The sequence below is a fragment of the Rhincodon typus genome, chromosome 10, assembly GCF_021869965.1.
Source record: "Rhincodon typus isolate 14 chromosome 10, sRhiTyp1.1, whole genome shotgun sequence".
Classification (NCBI taxonomy): Eukaryota; Metazoa; Chordata; class Chondrichthyes; order Orectolobiformes; family Rhincodontidae; genus Rhincodon; species Rhincodon typus.
Window position 1 is genome coordinate 55931053 of NC_063341.1, and position 16939 is coordinate 55947991.

Consider the following 16939-nt stretch of genomic DNA (forward strand, 5'->3'; position numbering starts at 1 on the left):
TAAAATGTAAGATTTTAAAAACTGCAATTCCTCGGAATTAAAGCCATTTAAATTCAATTTCTTTTTCTTTCTTACTTTCTCCTCCATTTTTCATTTCTCTTTGTTTTTCTTAGCACCCACTTTCTGAAAAAAAACTGACATTCAATTTGAATTCCACCAACGTCACTCAGCTCCTGACCTTACTTCAGCTTTAGTCCAAACATGGACAAAGGTGTTAAACTCTAGAGATCAGGTGAGAATGACTGTCCTCAACATGAAGACAGCATTTAGCTGACTGTGGCATCAAGGATTCCAATCAAAGCCAGATTCAATGGGAATCAGGCTATTTGGAGTCTCCACTATTTGGAATCATAGCTGGCACAAAGAAATATGGTTGTGGTTGTTGGAAGTCAATCATCTCAGTCCCAGGACATCACTGCATGATTTCCTTGGAATAGTTGCTGACCTAACCATCTTTAGCTGTTTCATTAATTACTTTCCCTCCATCATAAGGTCTGAAGTGGGATCAGCATTCTCCCTAAATTACCCCCTGGCTGCTCAAGTCTCTGTGGCCTGTGTGTAGCAGTGAATTCTGGAATTGGAATCAATGCTCTTTTTAGCGTGCTGATGCCTATTGCTGTGTGTGGGTCATCAGGACAGCTGCACACACGCTCAGCCACATAGCTTAGAGGGAACATTGGACAACATTCAAGCTTCAGTTAATAATTGGTTGGTAGCACTTTACAAATACCAGGCAATGATCATCTTCCCCTGACTTTCAATAGCATTATCATCAGTGAATTCCCCATCAACAACATCCTGGGGTTACGACTGACCAGAAAGCGATCTGGATCAACCATATAGTTACTGAAACGACAACAGCAGGTCTGGCACTAGGACATCTGTGACGGGTAACTCACCACCTGATTCCTAAAAATCTGCCCACCATCTACAAAGCACAGGTCAGGAGTGTGACCTCCACTTGCCTGGATGAGTGCAGTCCCAACAACATTTATGAAACTCAAAAAAATCTATAGCAAAGTAACCCACTTGGTTGATCAGCACCCACTCCACCACAGCGAACATTCATTCTCTCTGCCACCAATCCCTAATGGCAAAAGTGTCTACAATCTACATGATGCACTGCAGGAACTTGTGAATGCTTTTTCAACGGTACCTTTCAAACCTGTAGCCTTGACAACCTGGAAGGACAAGGGCAGAAGGTACACAGGAACACCAGCACCTGCAAGTTTCACTCCAAGCCACTCATCATCCTGAATTGGAACTACATCACTGAACCTTCAGTGTTGCTGGATCAAAATCCTGAATTTCCCTTCCAATGACACTGTGGGTGTACCTACATTACATGGTCTACATCTGCAAATGGCGACTCACCAGCACTTACTCAAGGCTAACCAAGGATCGGGATCAAATGCTAGCACTGCCAGTGATATTCATTCCATGGAAGTATAACAAACAGGATTGGGAGATTTCTGCAAAATAAGTGGTTCAAAGTTCAAGCTTAGGCCTGTAATAAATGCTGGAGTCTTCAAGTTAAAAACAAACATGTGAATAGACACAGAATGGAATTCAACAGTAACATTTAAACATTACTGTGAAATATTTAGATTTGTTTTTGAGTTTTAAAATATATTTTTCCCTTATTTTGATGAATAAGAGAAAAAATTGTATTACGATTTTCAAAATGCATTTTGAACAAATGGGGGAAACATGTTGTCCAGACTGCACAACTCTCCTGAGGCTTTCTAAGAAAACAAGACATAAAAATTGTAACAGCGTTATAACAACAGAGGTAAACTACTCATTTTAAGCGCATGCAGACTTTATTTTGTTTAGTAAGGGATGGGTCTTTGCCTCTGACGCACAAATACTGCAAATGTCCTTTTTCAAAGCGTCGATCTATATTACAGCTGCTTGTGTTTCAGTGAACGCTCTGTGCGAGGACTGCATTCACAGAAATTAAATATTACGTTGATAGGTGCACTTTCTCATAACTGTTATCAGATGCATCTGTTTGTTTATGACATTTCAAAATGCTGAGTACCTTATAAAACTATGAGAAGTAGAATGCTAAGGGGTGTGGCTCCCTGTCTTCTATCGCCCGGACATGCCTGATCTGATGTTCAACAGCGGACAAAAATGAAGAAGGCTTAAAACTGACATTTAGCAGTTAGACAGTAAAATACTTGGTCTGAAGTGAGCTGCTGAAACCACACTACCCCTTTTACATCTTTGGTAGTTAACTCCTTTCAATCGAGCCAAACAAACCAAGGGAACTATTTATTTCAACATTTGTTAAAGCCCTGAAAAAGAAACAATACATATGTATGGGGAAGAGGATAAATTTGTCTCAGGATGTGACATCATTAACAGGAAAACAGGAGAGTAAGCAATTCTGATATAACTCTCCTGTCCCAGCGCTCTGGTGAAAAATCGCTAGATTGAATTTGCAGAGAGGAAAACACCAAACTGCGGTTGTGTTAAATTGAGCCTATAACAATATCATCCCTCCCCCTCCAGTCGCAGCTTCCTGTAACAACTGTGAAGATCGTGTATGTAGACGAGAGAGAAAGAGAAATACTTTGTGGGGTAAGTGATGAAAGTTTCAACTTTTTCATACTAAAGTTTTATTCTACATCTGACTTTTTTTCAAAAAATAAAACTTCTTAAAGTAAAAAACATTATTTTCACAATAAATGATTTGTAAGTGTCAGTTTTGTGAATATCAGCTGCGGGGAATCAACTGTCCACTTATCTGTGGAATGCAGGCTAAACAGAAAGACAGCTGTTTCAGTCTGTTCACACACATAATAAAGTTAACAACTTCTTTTTGCAGTAAGAAAAGAAAGGGAGGGCGAGCGACAACTTGCCTAAAATGTTAACAAGTCGAGAATGCTATTTTTTGAAAGAAAAGCATAGTTCTTTCTCCGAGATAGCACAAACTACTAAAATTGGATTGTTGCCCAAGGACAACAAACAGACGCTACACGCTGGAGGTGACTTGAATAGATAGGATTTGGAGCAAGATGTTACGCAAATCCCTGACCTTCCATACGAGTTCCACAGTGCTATTATTTTACAAAAGAGCATAAAAATGTCAAAGTTTCTGTGTCTGGTTGGCCAAGAGATGCCTTGAGGAGTAAAAAGGAAAGTGAAAACTGCCAGAATGCATAAATGTTTCAATATGACTTGTCATTGCTTCCTCCTGCTCACCTGCAAAATCTAAATTCAAAATAATTTCATAAATAATTACATGCTTTGTTAGGCACTAAGCAGGAGTTAGCACAAACAGCTAGATTTCACAGAAGTGTTCAAGTTTAAAAGAGACCTTTAAAAATTAGGACAGATGTAGGAAGGTGGATGGAATAACTGCACCTAGACAGCTATCAAATCACCCTTTATTTACAGGTGCTTCCTCAGAGTCAGCTCTCTGGGTGAGCAGCACCTCTGACACTCATCTTTTTATCTGTCAGATAGGATGCCCTGATTTGCCAAAGTTAACAGTCTTAATCAGGGATCTCATACTCACTGAGATCCACCTGGCCCTTGTTCCAATCACTACGGTGGAGTATCATTAGAAGGAGCTCCAGAGTCTAGGGCCATGACAACTGAGGTCTTTGGTGGCAATAGCAGAGTGGAGGGCAAGGCATAAAAACTCATCAAGAGCTCTACAAAGGGTAAATGTAAACGGCAACATGGAGATGAGACTGAACCAGGATTTTGCAGTCAATGTGTTGGTGACTAGAGAGCTAATGGGGATCAGTGAGGATAGAATAACCTGCATTGACAGATGGGTAAATACCCTCTGGTCTTCGGCCTGTCCCACACAATTGTGCTACCATATATAATAAATTACTTGTATATGCAATGCCTAAAACTTTAAGATCAGAGTTATTGAGGTGGAGTCCAAAGTGAATACATTGCAGGATATCAGGGAGTGGGAGAGTTAGCTGGGAACTTTGATCTAGGAGGCTATCCTACCCCTTTGGTTAGGAAGTAGCAAAGGTCTAGTAAGCAGGATGTATGCGACTGCAATTCCAGATAAAATGCTGGAGGAATTTAAACCTGACCGTTACCCAACAGTTTTGAGATTTTTGAGTTCTGAGGAAGGGTCACTGGATCCGAAATGTTAACTCTGCTTTTTCCTTCACAGATGCTGCCAGACCTGCTGAGCTTTTCCAGCAACTTTGTTTTTGTTGTTGTGTATGAGATTTTTCTGGCCTGTGTGGATGACAGCAAAATCTGCAGCTAGTGAACAAACTGCTTATAGCACTGTTGTATGGGAGGTAATTTAAATAGGGGTGTCACAATGAATGTCATGCCTATCAGGGACTGTGTAGATAGAGGATTTTTTTTACTATTCTCTGTAGCCATGAAGAAGATTTTCAAATGTTATGCTATCTGCTTAGTGCAAGGGTTGAGGAAGACATCTTATTATGGCTGGAGCAGAACCTGAAGTGAAAGGATGAAAATCCATTTGTTATGGTCCAAGTAGGAACCAATGACATTTAAAGAATAAGGAATGAGATTTTTCTGGGATAATACTAAGGAAAATACTGGAGATTGGAAATATAAAACAAATACTGAGAACACCTATGTTCTGATGTAAGGTCATAGACCTGAAATTTTAACTGTGTTTACAATTCTGTCAGAATTATTGAGTATTTTCAGCGTAATCTGTGCTTATTTCTGTGGGGGAAATTTGAACAGATTAGGTCAAAATTAATAATCTGAACCTCAGAAGATAATAATCAATATGTTTAATATTGGCATATGTTAAACAGTCAAAGCATCAAATGTGTGGCTCAAAGAGTGATGTGGAGACAGATTTTGATTTCAGTGAGCACAAGGCACTGGCACTAGTACTGGGAAAGCAGGGGACTGTTCTATTGGGACACATTTCACAAAATCTGGGCTGGAACCATGGCTTGGGAAATTGCATCATTAGGGCTTTAAACTAAAATGTTAGGTGTGAGCTTTTAATTGAGTATCTCAGAAATCCAGTGAAAAAGTCAATCCCAAGCAGCATTTCATTGATTTGGGTAGAGATATACAGAACATAAGAGACAAAAAGTTTAATGTGGTATATAAGTTTAATAATTGTGCATCTGTGAAGAAGGCCAAATCAGAGAAAAGTGATAAAGGTAAAATGGTGAATGTCTTATCTGAATGCATAAAATATTTGTAACAATATAGACAAATGAGTGGCACAAATAGTGCTAAATGAATTTAATCTAATAGCTGTTATGGAAATGTGGCTGCATAGTGGCTAAGGTTGGAAACTAAATATCTGAGGGTATTTGATGTTTTAAAAAGGCAGACAAAATGGAAAAAAAACATAATTCCATAAGAAATAGGAAGAGGAGTATGCTATTTTACTCCTTGAGCCTGCTGTGCCATTTAATAAGATCAAGGCTGATCCCACACGTCTCACATTCGCTTTCCTGTAATTTCCCCATAACCTTTGATTCCCCTACTGATCAAGAATCTGTGTACCTCAGCATTAAATATACACATTGATGCTGCCCCCACATCTTTCCATGGCATTGAGTTCCAAAGACTGTCAAGCCTCTGAGAGAAGAAATTCTCATCTCAGTCTTAAATTAATTCTGAGACTATGCCGTCTGGTCCTGGACGGTTGAATGAGGGGAAACATCCTCTCAGCATTTACCCTGTCAAGCCCCTTGGGAATCCTACGTGTTTCAATGAGATCATCTCTCATTCTTCTAACTTCCAATGAGTAGAGTCTCAACCTGTAATCTTTGCTCATAAGATAATCCCTTCATACTAGGAATCATCCTCGTGAACCTACTTGAACTGCCTCCAATGAAATAATTTCTTCCCTTAAATAAAGGCGACCAAAATTGCTCACATTACTCCAGATGTGAACCTTGTGTAGTTGCAGAAGACTTCCCTCCTTTTATACTCCAAACCCCTTGAAGTAAAGGAAGGAGTGTTAACTTAAGGAACAAAAACAAAGTTGCTGGAAAAGCTCAGCAGGTCTGGCAGCATCTGTGGAGGAGAAAACAGAGTTAATGTTTCGGGTCCGGTGACCCGTTCTGAGGAAGGGTCACCGGACCTGAAACGTTTTCTCCTCCACAGATGCTGCCAGACCTGCTGAGCTTTTCCGGCAAACTTGTTTTTGTTCCTGATTTACAGCATCCGCAGTTCTTTTGGTTTTTATGTAGTGTTAACTTAAGGATGACTTAAAGACAGTAATGTGGAAAAATCTTGGCTCAGCAGAACAGGAAGTGTAATCAGTATGGTCAAGTTAAGAAGTAACGTAAAGTAAATTATTGGCTTCTCAACAATAGCTATCTTGACTGACAGTATACTAATCAAACTAAGAGCAGCTTATGTAAAAGACAATGCAATAATAATTAAAAACCTGAATTTTCATACAAATTTAATAAATAAAATTAGCAAAACTAATTTGGAAGTAAAGTTCAAGGAAAATATTTTGGAACCAACAAGTGAAGCATTTATTTTAGATCTTGTCTTGTGTTATGAGACAGGATAATCTCAAACTAAGGCATTCTCTGGGAAAGAATGGTCACAAAATTAAGGAATTTCACACTGAGCTTGGGAGTTTTATAAATAAATTCACTTTCATAATTAGAACTTAAAGTCAAGTCAAAGACAGGGAAATTTGGACAGTAGGGTAAAGTAGCTTAGGAAGTTAAACTTTTAGACAATAGTCAAAAGTCACACAATACCAGGTTACAGTCTAACAGGTTTACTTGAAATCACCAGCTTTCGGAGCTTGACTTCACCTGATGAAGGGGCGGCGCTTTGAAAGCTTGTGTTTTCAAATAAACTTTTTGGTCTATAACATGGTGACTCTGACCTTGTCCACCCCAGTCCAACACTGGGACTTCCACATCACATATGACAATAGACGAGGAGTGGTGAACATTTTTGAATAAATGTTTCATAATTCTCAAAAAGTCTATATTCTACTGAGAAATGAAATCTCCACAGGAAGATAGATCCATTTGTGTCTAACTAAAATTGTTAAGGAGAATTTTATATTAAAATACTTACAATATTGCCAAGAAGCATTGTGATTGGAAAAGTTTTGGATACCAGCTAAAACTGACCAAAAAGTTGATAGTAAGGGACAATATAGGATATGAGCGTACGTAAACTGGAAGTGAGTAGCTAAATAATGGGAGGTTCCTTAGAGGCTGTGACAGTGGAATTCTAATGGGAAATAAGGAAATGGCAGAGAGATTAAGTGGATGTACTGTGCCTGGCTTCACTATAGGAGACACAAAAGAAATATTAGAAATAACGGGAAACCAAGAGCTAATTAAATTGAAAAACTTAATGTAAATAATATTTTATCATTTGGTAGTACAGAACTTGAGATATTGCTGAAAAAGAACTGATGCCTCTGCATGGCCATGGCTTCCTGACAACCAGTCACTAATCTTCTCTCATGCTGTATAAATGTTGTTTTCCCTTAGGTAAATGTTCTGAGTGCAAATTACTTGAGTTGATATTGAGAGATGAGATTAACTGCATAAATTTATTAATGAAAGGTTATGTCTTATTACCTTAATTGATTTTTTTTTTGAAGAAGTAACATGGAAGATTAATGAAAGTAGTGCCGTAGATGTTGTCTACATGGATTTTTGTACGGCATTTGACAGGGTCTGACGTGGCACACTGTTGAGAGAAATTACACGATGATGAGTTTAATTTATCCTTCTCTCTGGTTTGTTCCAGAACGTATTGTTCTAAGAAATGATCTTGAAAGCGTACTATGAAGTTCTCATCCAGGCTACTATTGTCAATCTAATCCTTCCAATTTATGTAAATAAAAATCACCTATGATTTTTGCTGGCCCTTTATCACAAACACCTGATACTTTTTCGTGTAAAGTTCACCATAAATTGTGGTTGTTAGAGATGTGGTTACTGTCAGATTTTTGCCAGCCCTTTATCACAAACATTCAACATTTCTTCCTGTGCATTTGAACACCCTGAACTGTGGTTACTGTTAAGCAGCCTGAAGATCATTCTCACTAGTGACGATTTTGCCCTTCCATACCTCATCTGCACCAAAGCCCTTTCTACATTCTCATCTCCTGAACCAAGGTCACCACTAACTATTGAACCAATGCCATCTTTGATTAACAACGCTACCCCTCTACATTTACCTAGTTTCCTATTCTTCTTGAGTGGCATGTACCCCTCAGTATTGATAGAATCCCTACAGTGTGAAAGCAGGCTGTTCGGCCCATCAAGTCCACACCAACCCTCCAAAATCATTCCAGCCAGACCCAGCCCCACACCCTATCAGCCTGCATTTCCCATGGCTAACCCACCTAGCCTGCACATCTCTGGACACTACAGCCAATTTAGCATCGCCAATCCGCCGCACCTCTGCATCGTGGGAGGAAACCAACGCAGACACAGGGAGAATGTGCAGACGCCACACAGACAGTTGTCTGCGGGTGGAATTGAACCCAGGTCCCTGATACTATGAAGTAGCAGTGCTCACCACTGAGCCACCGTGCTGCTCTAACTTGTAAAAGCAAAAAAGTTGTATTTATTTACTTTAATGCATGCAGTCACTTCATTTACTTTATTATGAATGCAATACAAGTTCAGATAGAGAACTTTCCCGATGGGAAAAACAACTTTTTTTTTAAAAGAAAGCAATAGTTAGAAATGAACAAACTGTTTCTCCATTTTGAAAATTACAAGATGGGTTATATGGACTAGTATGTCCCATTTGCAAGTTTTACTGGTTTGTTCCTTCTGGGTTAGTGTGTGCTTCCAGCCAACACATTGGAGTCCTAGGCAGTGGTCCCTCTAATTTCCTTTATCTTCCATATGGTGCTCCGAGGTTCATGTGTGGCAGTGACTTCTGGAACTGGAAGTCCATGCTGTAGTCAGTGTTAGTGTGCCAGTTGCTGTACATGGAATGTCAGAGTGAGAGAACATTGGTCCTAGGCACCCATTTAATGCTCAAAATGAGCATAGTGCCATTGAATTTCTGGACCCCTATGTATGTCAGATTTTTGGACAAATGGGCTCATGTTTATCTTTATTTCTTTTTGGTTTTATAATCTAATAAGTATCAATTATTTCATATTAAATAGTTAATTAAAAGTTATTACTTGACACAGTTTGAAAACAAATTTTACCGTAACTTCTCTGTCAGTCATCTGCTTTGTTGACCACTTTTGACAAACACTGTACCATTTGAAATATGCATGTCAACTACAATAATTCTCAGAATAACTTTGATTTTTTAATGTTACAGCTGGTTTATTTAATATGCTTTAAATCTACTTAAGATAGTCTGGAGATTTCCTGAATTTTATTCTGCAGTCATTTAGAGCAGAAGCCAAATCCAGGAGGATTTTCTTGTGTTCACAGAGCTTAACTTGTAATGGAAAACTTTGTGCTCCGAAGAATCTTATTTTGTTAAAATATAGAGTTAATATTAATACCTGTGGGAAAGCTTTTTAAGTTGTTTTTTTTTCTGTAGTGATTTTAGTCCACATGGCCCATAGCAGCTTAATTGGGAATAACAAGGTTAGAGTGTAATCTAAATCCATGGGATTCCTTGAAACCAGAGCATTCAAAATGCCACAGAAGTAGTGTATTGCCTTTCAGGGCCATCTGAAGCCAGCCTACTCTTTCCAGCATAGCTGGCTCAAGGTCAAGTTCACTTCTGAAACATCCCAAAGTAACTTGATTCTAGAGTCTCCATTCAAAGAAGGTCATATCAGCTTTTAGTAAACTGAACCTTTAACAGAAATTTTCAGTTATAATATCTTAACTTGAAGTGTGTTAAGGTTATATTAGCAGAATGGTAACAGTGCAAATTATATTGAAATAATTTTTATGTCAATAAACTCCCCCACCTTTGACATACATTCTGCTTCAATGTTTGCCTCTGTCTGAATGGCCAGGTGCAAACCTCGTTTAGCATTGCACATGGAGTAATGTGAGCAGTTTTGATCTCCTTATTTAAAGAAGGAGTTATTTGCATTGAAGGGGATACAGCAAAGATTTGCTATATTGGCTCCTGGCATTGGAGGGTTGTTCTGTGATCAGATACAAAGTAATTTGGGCCTATACTCCCTGAAGTTTAGAAGAATAAGTATCTTCATTGAAACGTGCAGGACTTTGAGATGATATTTTCCCTGGAGTGGAAGATCTAGAAAACCGAGGCATAATGTTTTGCTTCACTGGGGTAGTCACCTGGATATTCAGCTCTGCTTTACCCAGGGTCATCACCGAAATTAGAGTTTATAAAAGTGCACAAAATTTCTCATTTTTTTTCTGTCTTTTAGACTCAGGTTGACAGCACAAACTAGGTGTCTGGACTTAATGAGTGACTATTTATTGCAAAAAAATAATTTCTAGCTACAGATAAAGTTATGAACCATTGACATATAACTCTACTAGCCAAAACTCTAATCCACTCATTGAACTTCCCCTACACACAGACAAACACAAAAAAGGGTGTTATGTGTGGAGACAGAGACCGTGAAGGCAGCTCAGTGGTCCTTGTCCACAGGATTTGCTGACGTGACCCTTTTTCTAATCTGAACACTGTTCCTTGATCCTCCTTTTCCAGATACTTTCACTTGTTTGCAGGAGGCATAGGGTGACTGGTCCACACTTATGAGGATCTCTGACTTTTGAATTAAAAGTCACAGCTCACAGCAATTGATGAAGAGAAGTAAACATATTATGTTCAGGTTTGAGATCATTTTACTGCAGAGCAAACACAGCTTCTTCTCTTTGAAAGATCTGATAACTTCTGACCCAAACACACTAGCCCAAGCTGTTTAGTTACCTGAAAGCCAATTGGCAGGTGGGAGACCTTTATCGTCAATAAGAAATCACCATTTCACAGACCAATTAGCTATTTGTTTCTGATCAAATCTCTGTTCATACACAGTGGCTGCAGCTCATTTGTAAGTCAGCTCTCACCTAGAATGACAGCCAGTAATTGCAAGTAAGTTGGCTTTTTCTAAACAAAAAAGTGCAGTAATCCTTCAACAATCCTTGGCTTGTAAAGCAGTCGTTTTCCAATTTCAGTCCATTATCAAAAATACAGAAAAATAAAAAGATACGGTCTTTACAATAAGTTGTGGAAAAGGGGTTGATTATTTAGGATTGAGATGAAGAGAAATTTCATCGTATTGAGGGTTGTGAACCTTTTGAATTCCCTACCCCGAAGAGTTGTGGCTGATTACATGGTTGACTGTGTTTGAGGCTGAGATAAATAGATTGTTTTGATTTCTCAGTCAATCAAGGGATCTGGGGTATGGATATGAAAAGATAGTTGATTGTTCCAAGATCTCCTATTCTGCTGCCACGCACCTATTATATTCTTAAAAGAAAATCCTAAATTCACAAAGTCTGTCAAATTTTCCTCTGAGTGTTTTCATATTGAAAACTGCATATGTGAATATGTCACACTGTACTTGCATCACCCCTTCAAGCTATGACATTTCACACCTCAATGTGTAAAGCTCCTTGAGATCTGTTTGCTTTGTGAATTGCTACAAGTTTTCCTGGACTTATTTCACTGTTGTATCATTTATAGTTATGTCTTACAAATGAAAGACTATGTGAATTTAAAATGGAGACTGAATCCATCTGCCGTCTAGCCCAATTATCACCAATTTCTAACCCTAGTTCACCTGTAATGCAATGTAGACTACACTAGAGAATGGCTTCACATGGAACATAGAACAGTACAGCACAGGAACAGGCCCTTCAGCCCACCATGTCTGTGCCAGCCATTATAAACTAATCCCATCTGCCTGCACATGATCTGTATCCTCTATTCCCTGCCTGTTCATGGAATGTCCTAGGAAATTGTCTAGTCTGGGGTTGTTGATTTTTTTTTTGCGAATTGGTAGCTTGGTTGAGGATGTTTCATCACCATACTAGGTAACATCATCACTGCGCCTCCGATGAACCATTGTTGGTCTTTCCTGTTTGTTATTTGTTACCTACTATGGTGACAAAACATCTGCAAATCAACCTACCAGCTCGGCGAACAAATCAACAATCCCATCCACAACCCGAGCTACAAGTCTTCTCAAAAACTTTAATTGTCTAGTCTATAATGTCGAAATACCAGGTTGCATGTCTACTTTATGTTCTGACAGACAATGAGAAATGAATGTTCTCTGTTAATATTTTAACTTGTACCTTAAAATTGCATATTGGTATATTTAAGTTCTGACAAAGTGGTAGCTTTACCAGGAATTGATATGCTAATCAATTGGATACCTTGAAAAAATATCACTGGACTCTGTTCAATTGAATACGAAATGTTTCTACTGTCTTACAGGATACACAGATGGCTGCAGCAACTTGTGGAGAGCAAACTAACTAAAATATCTGAAGCTCTTAAATACAATCAGCTTAAGCCAAGAAAGAAACAAACCCTTTTTATACTGAATCTCTTTTAAAGGAAGAGATTGGTACCTCTCTGTACTTTCTGAAAGATGGCCCTTTGCCTGAAGCAAGTCTTTAATAAGGACAGGACTTTTCGACCCCGAAAGAAGTTTGAGCCTGGAACCCAACGCTTCGAGCTCTTCAAGAAGGCGCAGGCCTCACTTAAATCTGGTGTTGATCTCAAGACAGTAGTTCAGCTTCCTGCAGGGGAAAACCTCAATGACTGGATTGCAGTCAACACTGTAGATTTCTTCAATCGCATCAACCTCATCTATGGTACCATTTGTGAGTATTGCACCGAAAGGAGTTGTCCTGTCATGTCTGGCGGGCTGAAGTATGAGTACAGGTGGCAGGATGAACACAAGTATAAGAAACCAACCAAAGTGACTGCTCCACAGTATATGAATTTGCTCATGGACTGGATTGAGGCCTTGATCAATAATGAGGAAAATTTCCCCACTCGTGTTGGTAAGATTTTTGAGATAAAGATTAAGAATTTTTGATAGAAGAGTTTAAATGATGAGCTATACATTGGTCTTGGAAGATTAAGCTAAATACTAAAAGGTATAATATGTATTGTTTTAAAACCATTGAAATAGAACTGCTGGTTACAAACCACTTTCGGACACAGTTCTAACAATAAGTCTGTGATCCAATTTGTTGTCTTAACGTCATCAACTCCCTCACTATTAATATTTGATGAACCAGTGTTACTCGGCAAGCATTAATTACAAAGTACACTGCCTGAATTGAATAACAGCCATCGCTGGGAAGACAAATATAGACGTGGCAATACAACAAAATGAAAAGGCATTTTCTGTATGAATAATTATTTCCAAAGCCCTTGATTTGAGTTGATTAAGAGAATATAAAACACTGACATTAGAAAAATAGGTTGAGTATTTTTCAAAAATAAGCTGTAATATGAACAAAATGCTGTATTTGTTGCGCATACTAAGCTGATATTTATCAACAAACTGAAAAGGTACTGTTTTAGAAATGGTTAACAGGAAAATTCTTAATTTGTTCATGGTATTGAGAGATTAAGAAAATTGGGTTAGACCAGATGTTATTAATTTCTTTTGGCAATGTGAATTCCAGAATCATAAGACTTTTAACGTTTCTGTTTAAAAAAAAAATTAAATGGCCAAAATGCAATTTCTATTAAAACTTTCCACTAGTTGTTGATGAATTCAATAGTCAGTTGAGAAATTTAAAATAATCTGAATTGTTTAAATAGAGTTAGTGAGAATTTCTATTAACAAATAGACTGCCAAATAGGTCTCAAAGGTATAGTGTATAACATTCTAAATGGTATTCTGTTTGCTCGGTGTGCCCTTTGTAATACATTTTTCCTGGGTTGACACTGCATCTTCTGGTTCAGCAAATAGGCTGGCATCCTGCCCCCGTGTATGTGCGTATGTGCGCGAGACAGAGAATAGTTCATATGATCTTGCGTCATGTTTTCCCCTTTCCACAGAATGCTTGTCCTTTGTTCAGATCATGTATCAATTTAAAATGTTGTGTGAATGTGAGGATACAATGATTGCATCCTATCAATTTTTTGCATAGTGGATTGATATTGTATTACCTGGCAGCAAGTTATTAATTCTTTTGTTGTTTACATACTTGGTTGAACCTGCCCTAAAAACAAAATTGTCTTCAGATAAACTCCACCACTCTGTACTTGCCGTGAGAATGAATCTAACTTGTTTTTGTATGCTTTCTGGTAATATTCCTTAAGTGATGGAATTCCACTAATGGGGCTACAGAAACCATTTCAAGTGCCCAATTCTATTACTACAAAGGATGCTGAAGATTTGCACTGTTAAGTAGATCTATAAAGCTATTCAAACTGCATGTTAAATATTTTGTCTCTGAGATTTGAGACAAAGTGTTTGTGTGACAGGAAGTGACATCTAATTTTGTAGACAGTGCATCTTTCTGATTTCAAAGAGAAATCAAATCAAATAATATTTGAACACAACTTGAGTTATGCAACTTATCTCAGACAATTTAAATTCCAAAAAGATACAAAATCAAACATTTTTAATCAAAGGTGCAGTTAGATGGGCTGAATGGCCTTTATTCTGTTTTACAAATGTTGCTGCTTTAGGGGTGAAGAGTTTATGATGATTATGCGGGGGTTCTGCCTCTTTTGTGAGTGAAGACTTGAGTCTTAATTAGTCACTGAGAAGTGGTCAACCAAGAGATTACACTTTGAATGGAGAAGAAGCTCTCATACAACATAATCACCTGTTTTCCATTGTTTTTATGAACTAGTCTCCTCAGAAAGCACTCAAAAGATTATCACTATTACTACCAGTTTATCCCACCCTTTTGTGGCACCGAATCATTATCCTACCCCTATTTACTGTATGGAAACTGGCCTCTGTCAACTGTAACTACTGGCACCAAAAGTGCACATTATGGTTGCTTTTTCTTCACTGACAAGTTAATACTTGGGTACTTTTTAAGGTATAATTTCAGAAAAATAAACCTGCACAATCTGATATAAAACTAATACCTGCATTCCAAAGAATTCGTTTTACTTTAATATGGGGCTTTTTACCCCAGAGCGTCAGAGGCGAAGGGGTGACCTAATAGAGGTTTATCAAGTCATGAGGGGGATGGTCAGGGTAAATAAACAAGGTCTTTTCCCCAGGGTGGGGGAGTCCAAAACTAGAGGGCATAGGTTTAAGGTGAGTGGAAAGATTTAAAGGGGACCTAAGGAGGAACTTTTTCACAGAGGGTGGTGCCTGCAAGGAATGACCTGCCAGAGGAAGTGGTGGAGGCTGATATAATTACAACATTTAAAAGGCATCTGGATGAATATATGAATAGGAAGGATTTAGAGGGATGTGGGCCAATTGTTGGCAAATGGACTAGGTCAGATTGGGATGTTTGGTTGGCGCGGATGAGTTAGACTGAAACATCTGTATCCATGCTGTATGATTCTATGACTCTGTAATATATCTATTGAAATAAATGAATACTGAAGCAAGAATGATTCATAAACATTATAATTACTTCCCACAAACCCGATAGTAGATACTTGTGGTTCCTATTCAGTTCACAGTATTGAATGTTTATCATCTTTCAACTGTAAGTCTGTATTTTCTCCTGGCACTTTCAAGTGAAATGTAATATTAATAGGCCATTATTAGGCAGTGTCAATACAAATTTATGAAAAAAAAAATCATAATTGACAAGTACATTAAAATGTTTTCAGGGTGCAACTCACAAGTAAATAATAATAAGCTATTAGATAATATATTTGAGTTTTCAGAATTGGTCAAGTACAACAATAGATTGTTACTTATGATAAGGATTCATGGCATGGAAGTAGCATCTTTATCATAGATTGGTTACCGACATAAAATGTAAAATAATGGATCATTTTCAAGATAGTAGGGTGTAACTAATGGAGTGCCACAAGGATCATCTTTAGCACCTCGGTTATTTATGATGCATATTGACTGTGATATATTCAAGTTTGCTGATGGTGCAAAGCTAGGTAGAAAAGGATGCTGTTAGGAGGACTTGATGCTTCAAAGCCATGATGGTAAGGTAACAAGTAGTATAATGCAGGCAATGTGGAATTATCCACTTTGTGAAAACAATGGGAAGCAGATGTTTGAAACTAATAAACATTGGGTTCTCAGGGATTTCACTGTCTTTGGATAAGATTCACAGAAAATTAACATGCAAGTAATGTGCAATTAGAAAGGCAAATGGTATGTATGTCTTTATGGCAAGACAGTTGCAGTATATAAGCAAGACTTAGTAAAACCATGCTTTGAATACTGCATATATTTTTGGTTTGTGAGATGAGAAGCTGTCCTATGAAAAGAGATTGACTGGAATGTGTACTTAAATTGCCCAGAGTTTAAAAAAAAAGGTAATCTCTTTGAACCGTAGACAATTCTGAAAAGGCTTCCCAAGGTAGTTGCTGGAAGGCAGTTTTACTTGGCTTGGTCATAGAGTTGGCCATTTAGCACTAATATGAGGTGAAATTTCTTCATTCAAAGGCTTGTGAATGTTTAGAATTCTCTACTCCAGTGACTGAGGACATTCGGCTGATGAGAATATTCAAGATTGAAATCAATACACTTTTGGGATCTAAGGGTATTGAAGGCTGTGGGAATAGGATAGGAAAGTAATTAATTGAAATGTTGAGCCATGATGCAATTAACTGTAGAGCAAATATGATAGGCCATGCAGCCTATGACTGCTCCTGTTTCTTATGTCCGTTCTCAGGATGAAAGCATTTACGCTCCCATCCCTGCCATTCTGCCTGTGTCCTTGTTGACTTACATCCAATTGACCCAGAATGCTGCTGCTTCTAATGGGATGATGCTGTCCACAGCCATATCAACGAGGAGCAGAATTACTTAAGCTGAACTGTATTCTTTTTCACTGAAAGTCACTGTCTTCCACCCACTGTGCTACAAACACTAGAGTAGCACTGCTTAGAGTATTGGGAGAAGACAGGC

The 16939-nt window shown here is 38.1% G+C and overlaps 1 protein-coding gene across 1 annotated transcript in view; it reads left to right on the forward strand.

The window, feature by feature from the left end:
- The first annotated feature begins 1710 nt into the window (after window positions 1-1710).
- Window positions 1711-16939, forward strand: part of LOC109926724 (MOB kinase activator 3B-like) — a 43657-nt gene continuing 28428 nt past the window's right edge. Inside the window, exons 1-3 of the mRNA XM_048602442.1 lie at window positions 1711-1792; window positions 2521-2589; window positions 12337-12911. Of these exons, the coding sequence (XP_048458399.1) occupies window positions 12494-12911 (418 nt within the window). The 5' untranslated portion in view covers window positions 1711-1792; window positions 2521-2589; window positions 12337-12493. The remainder of the gene's footprint in view (window positions 1793-2520; window positions 2590-12336; window positions 12912-16939) is intronic.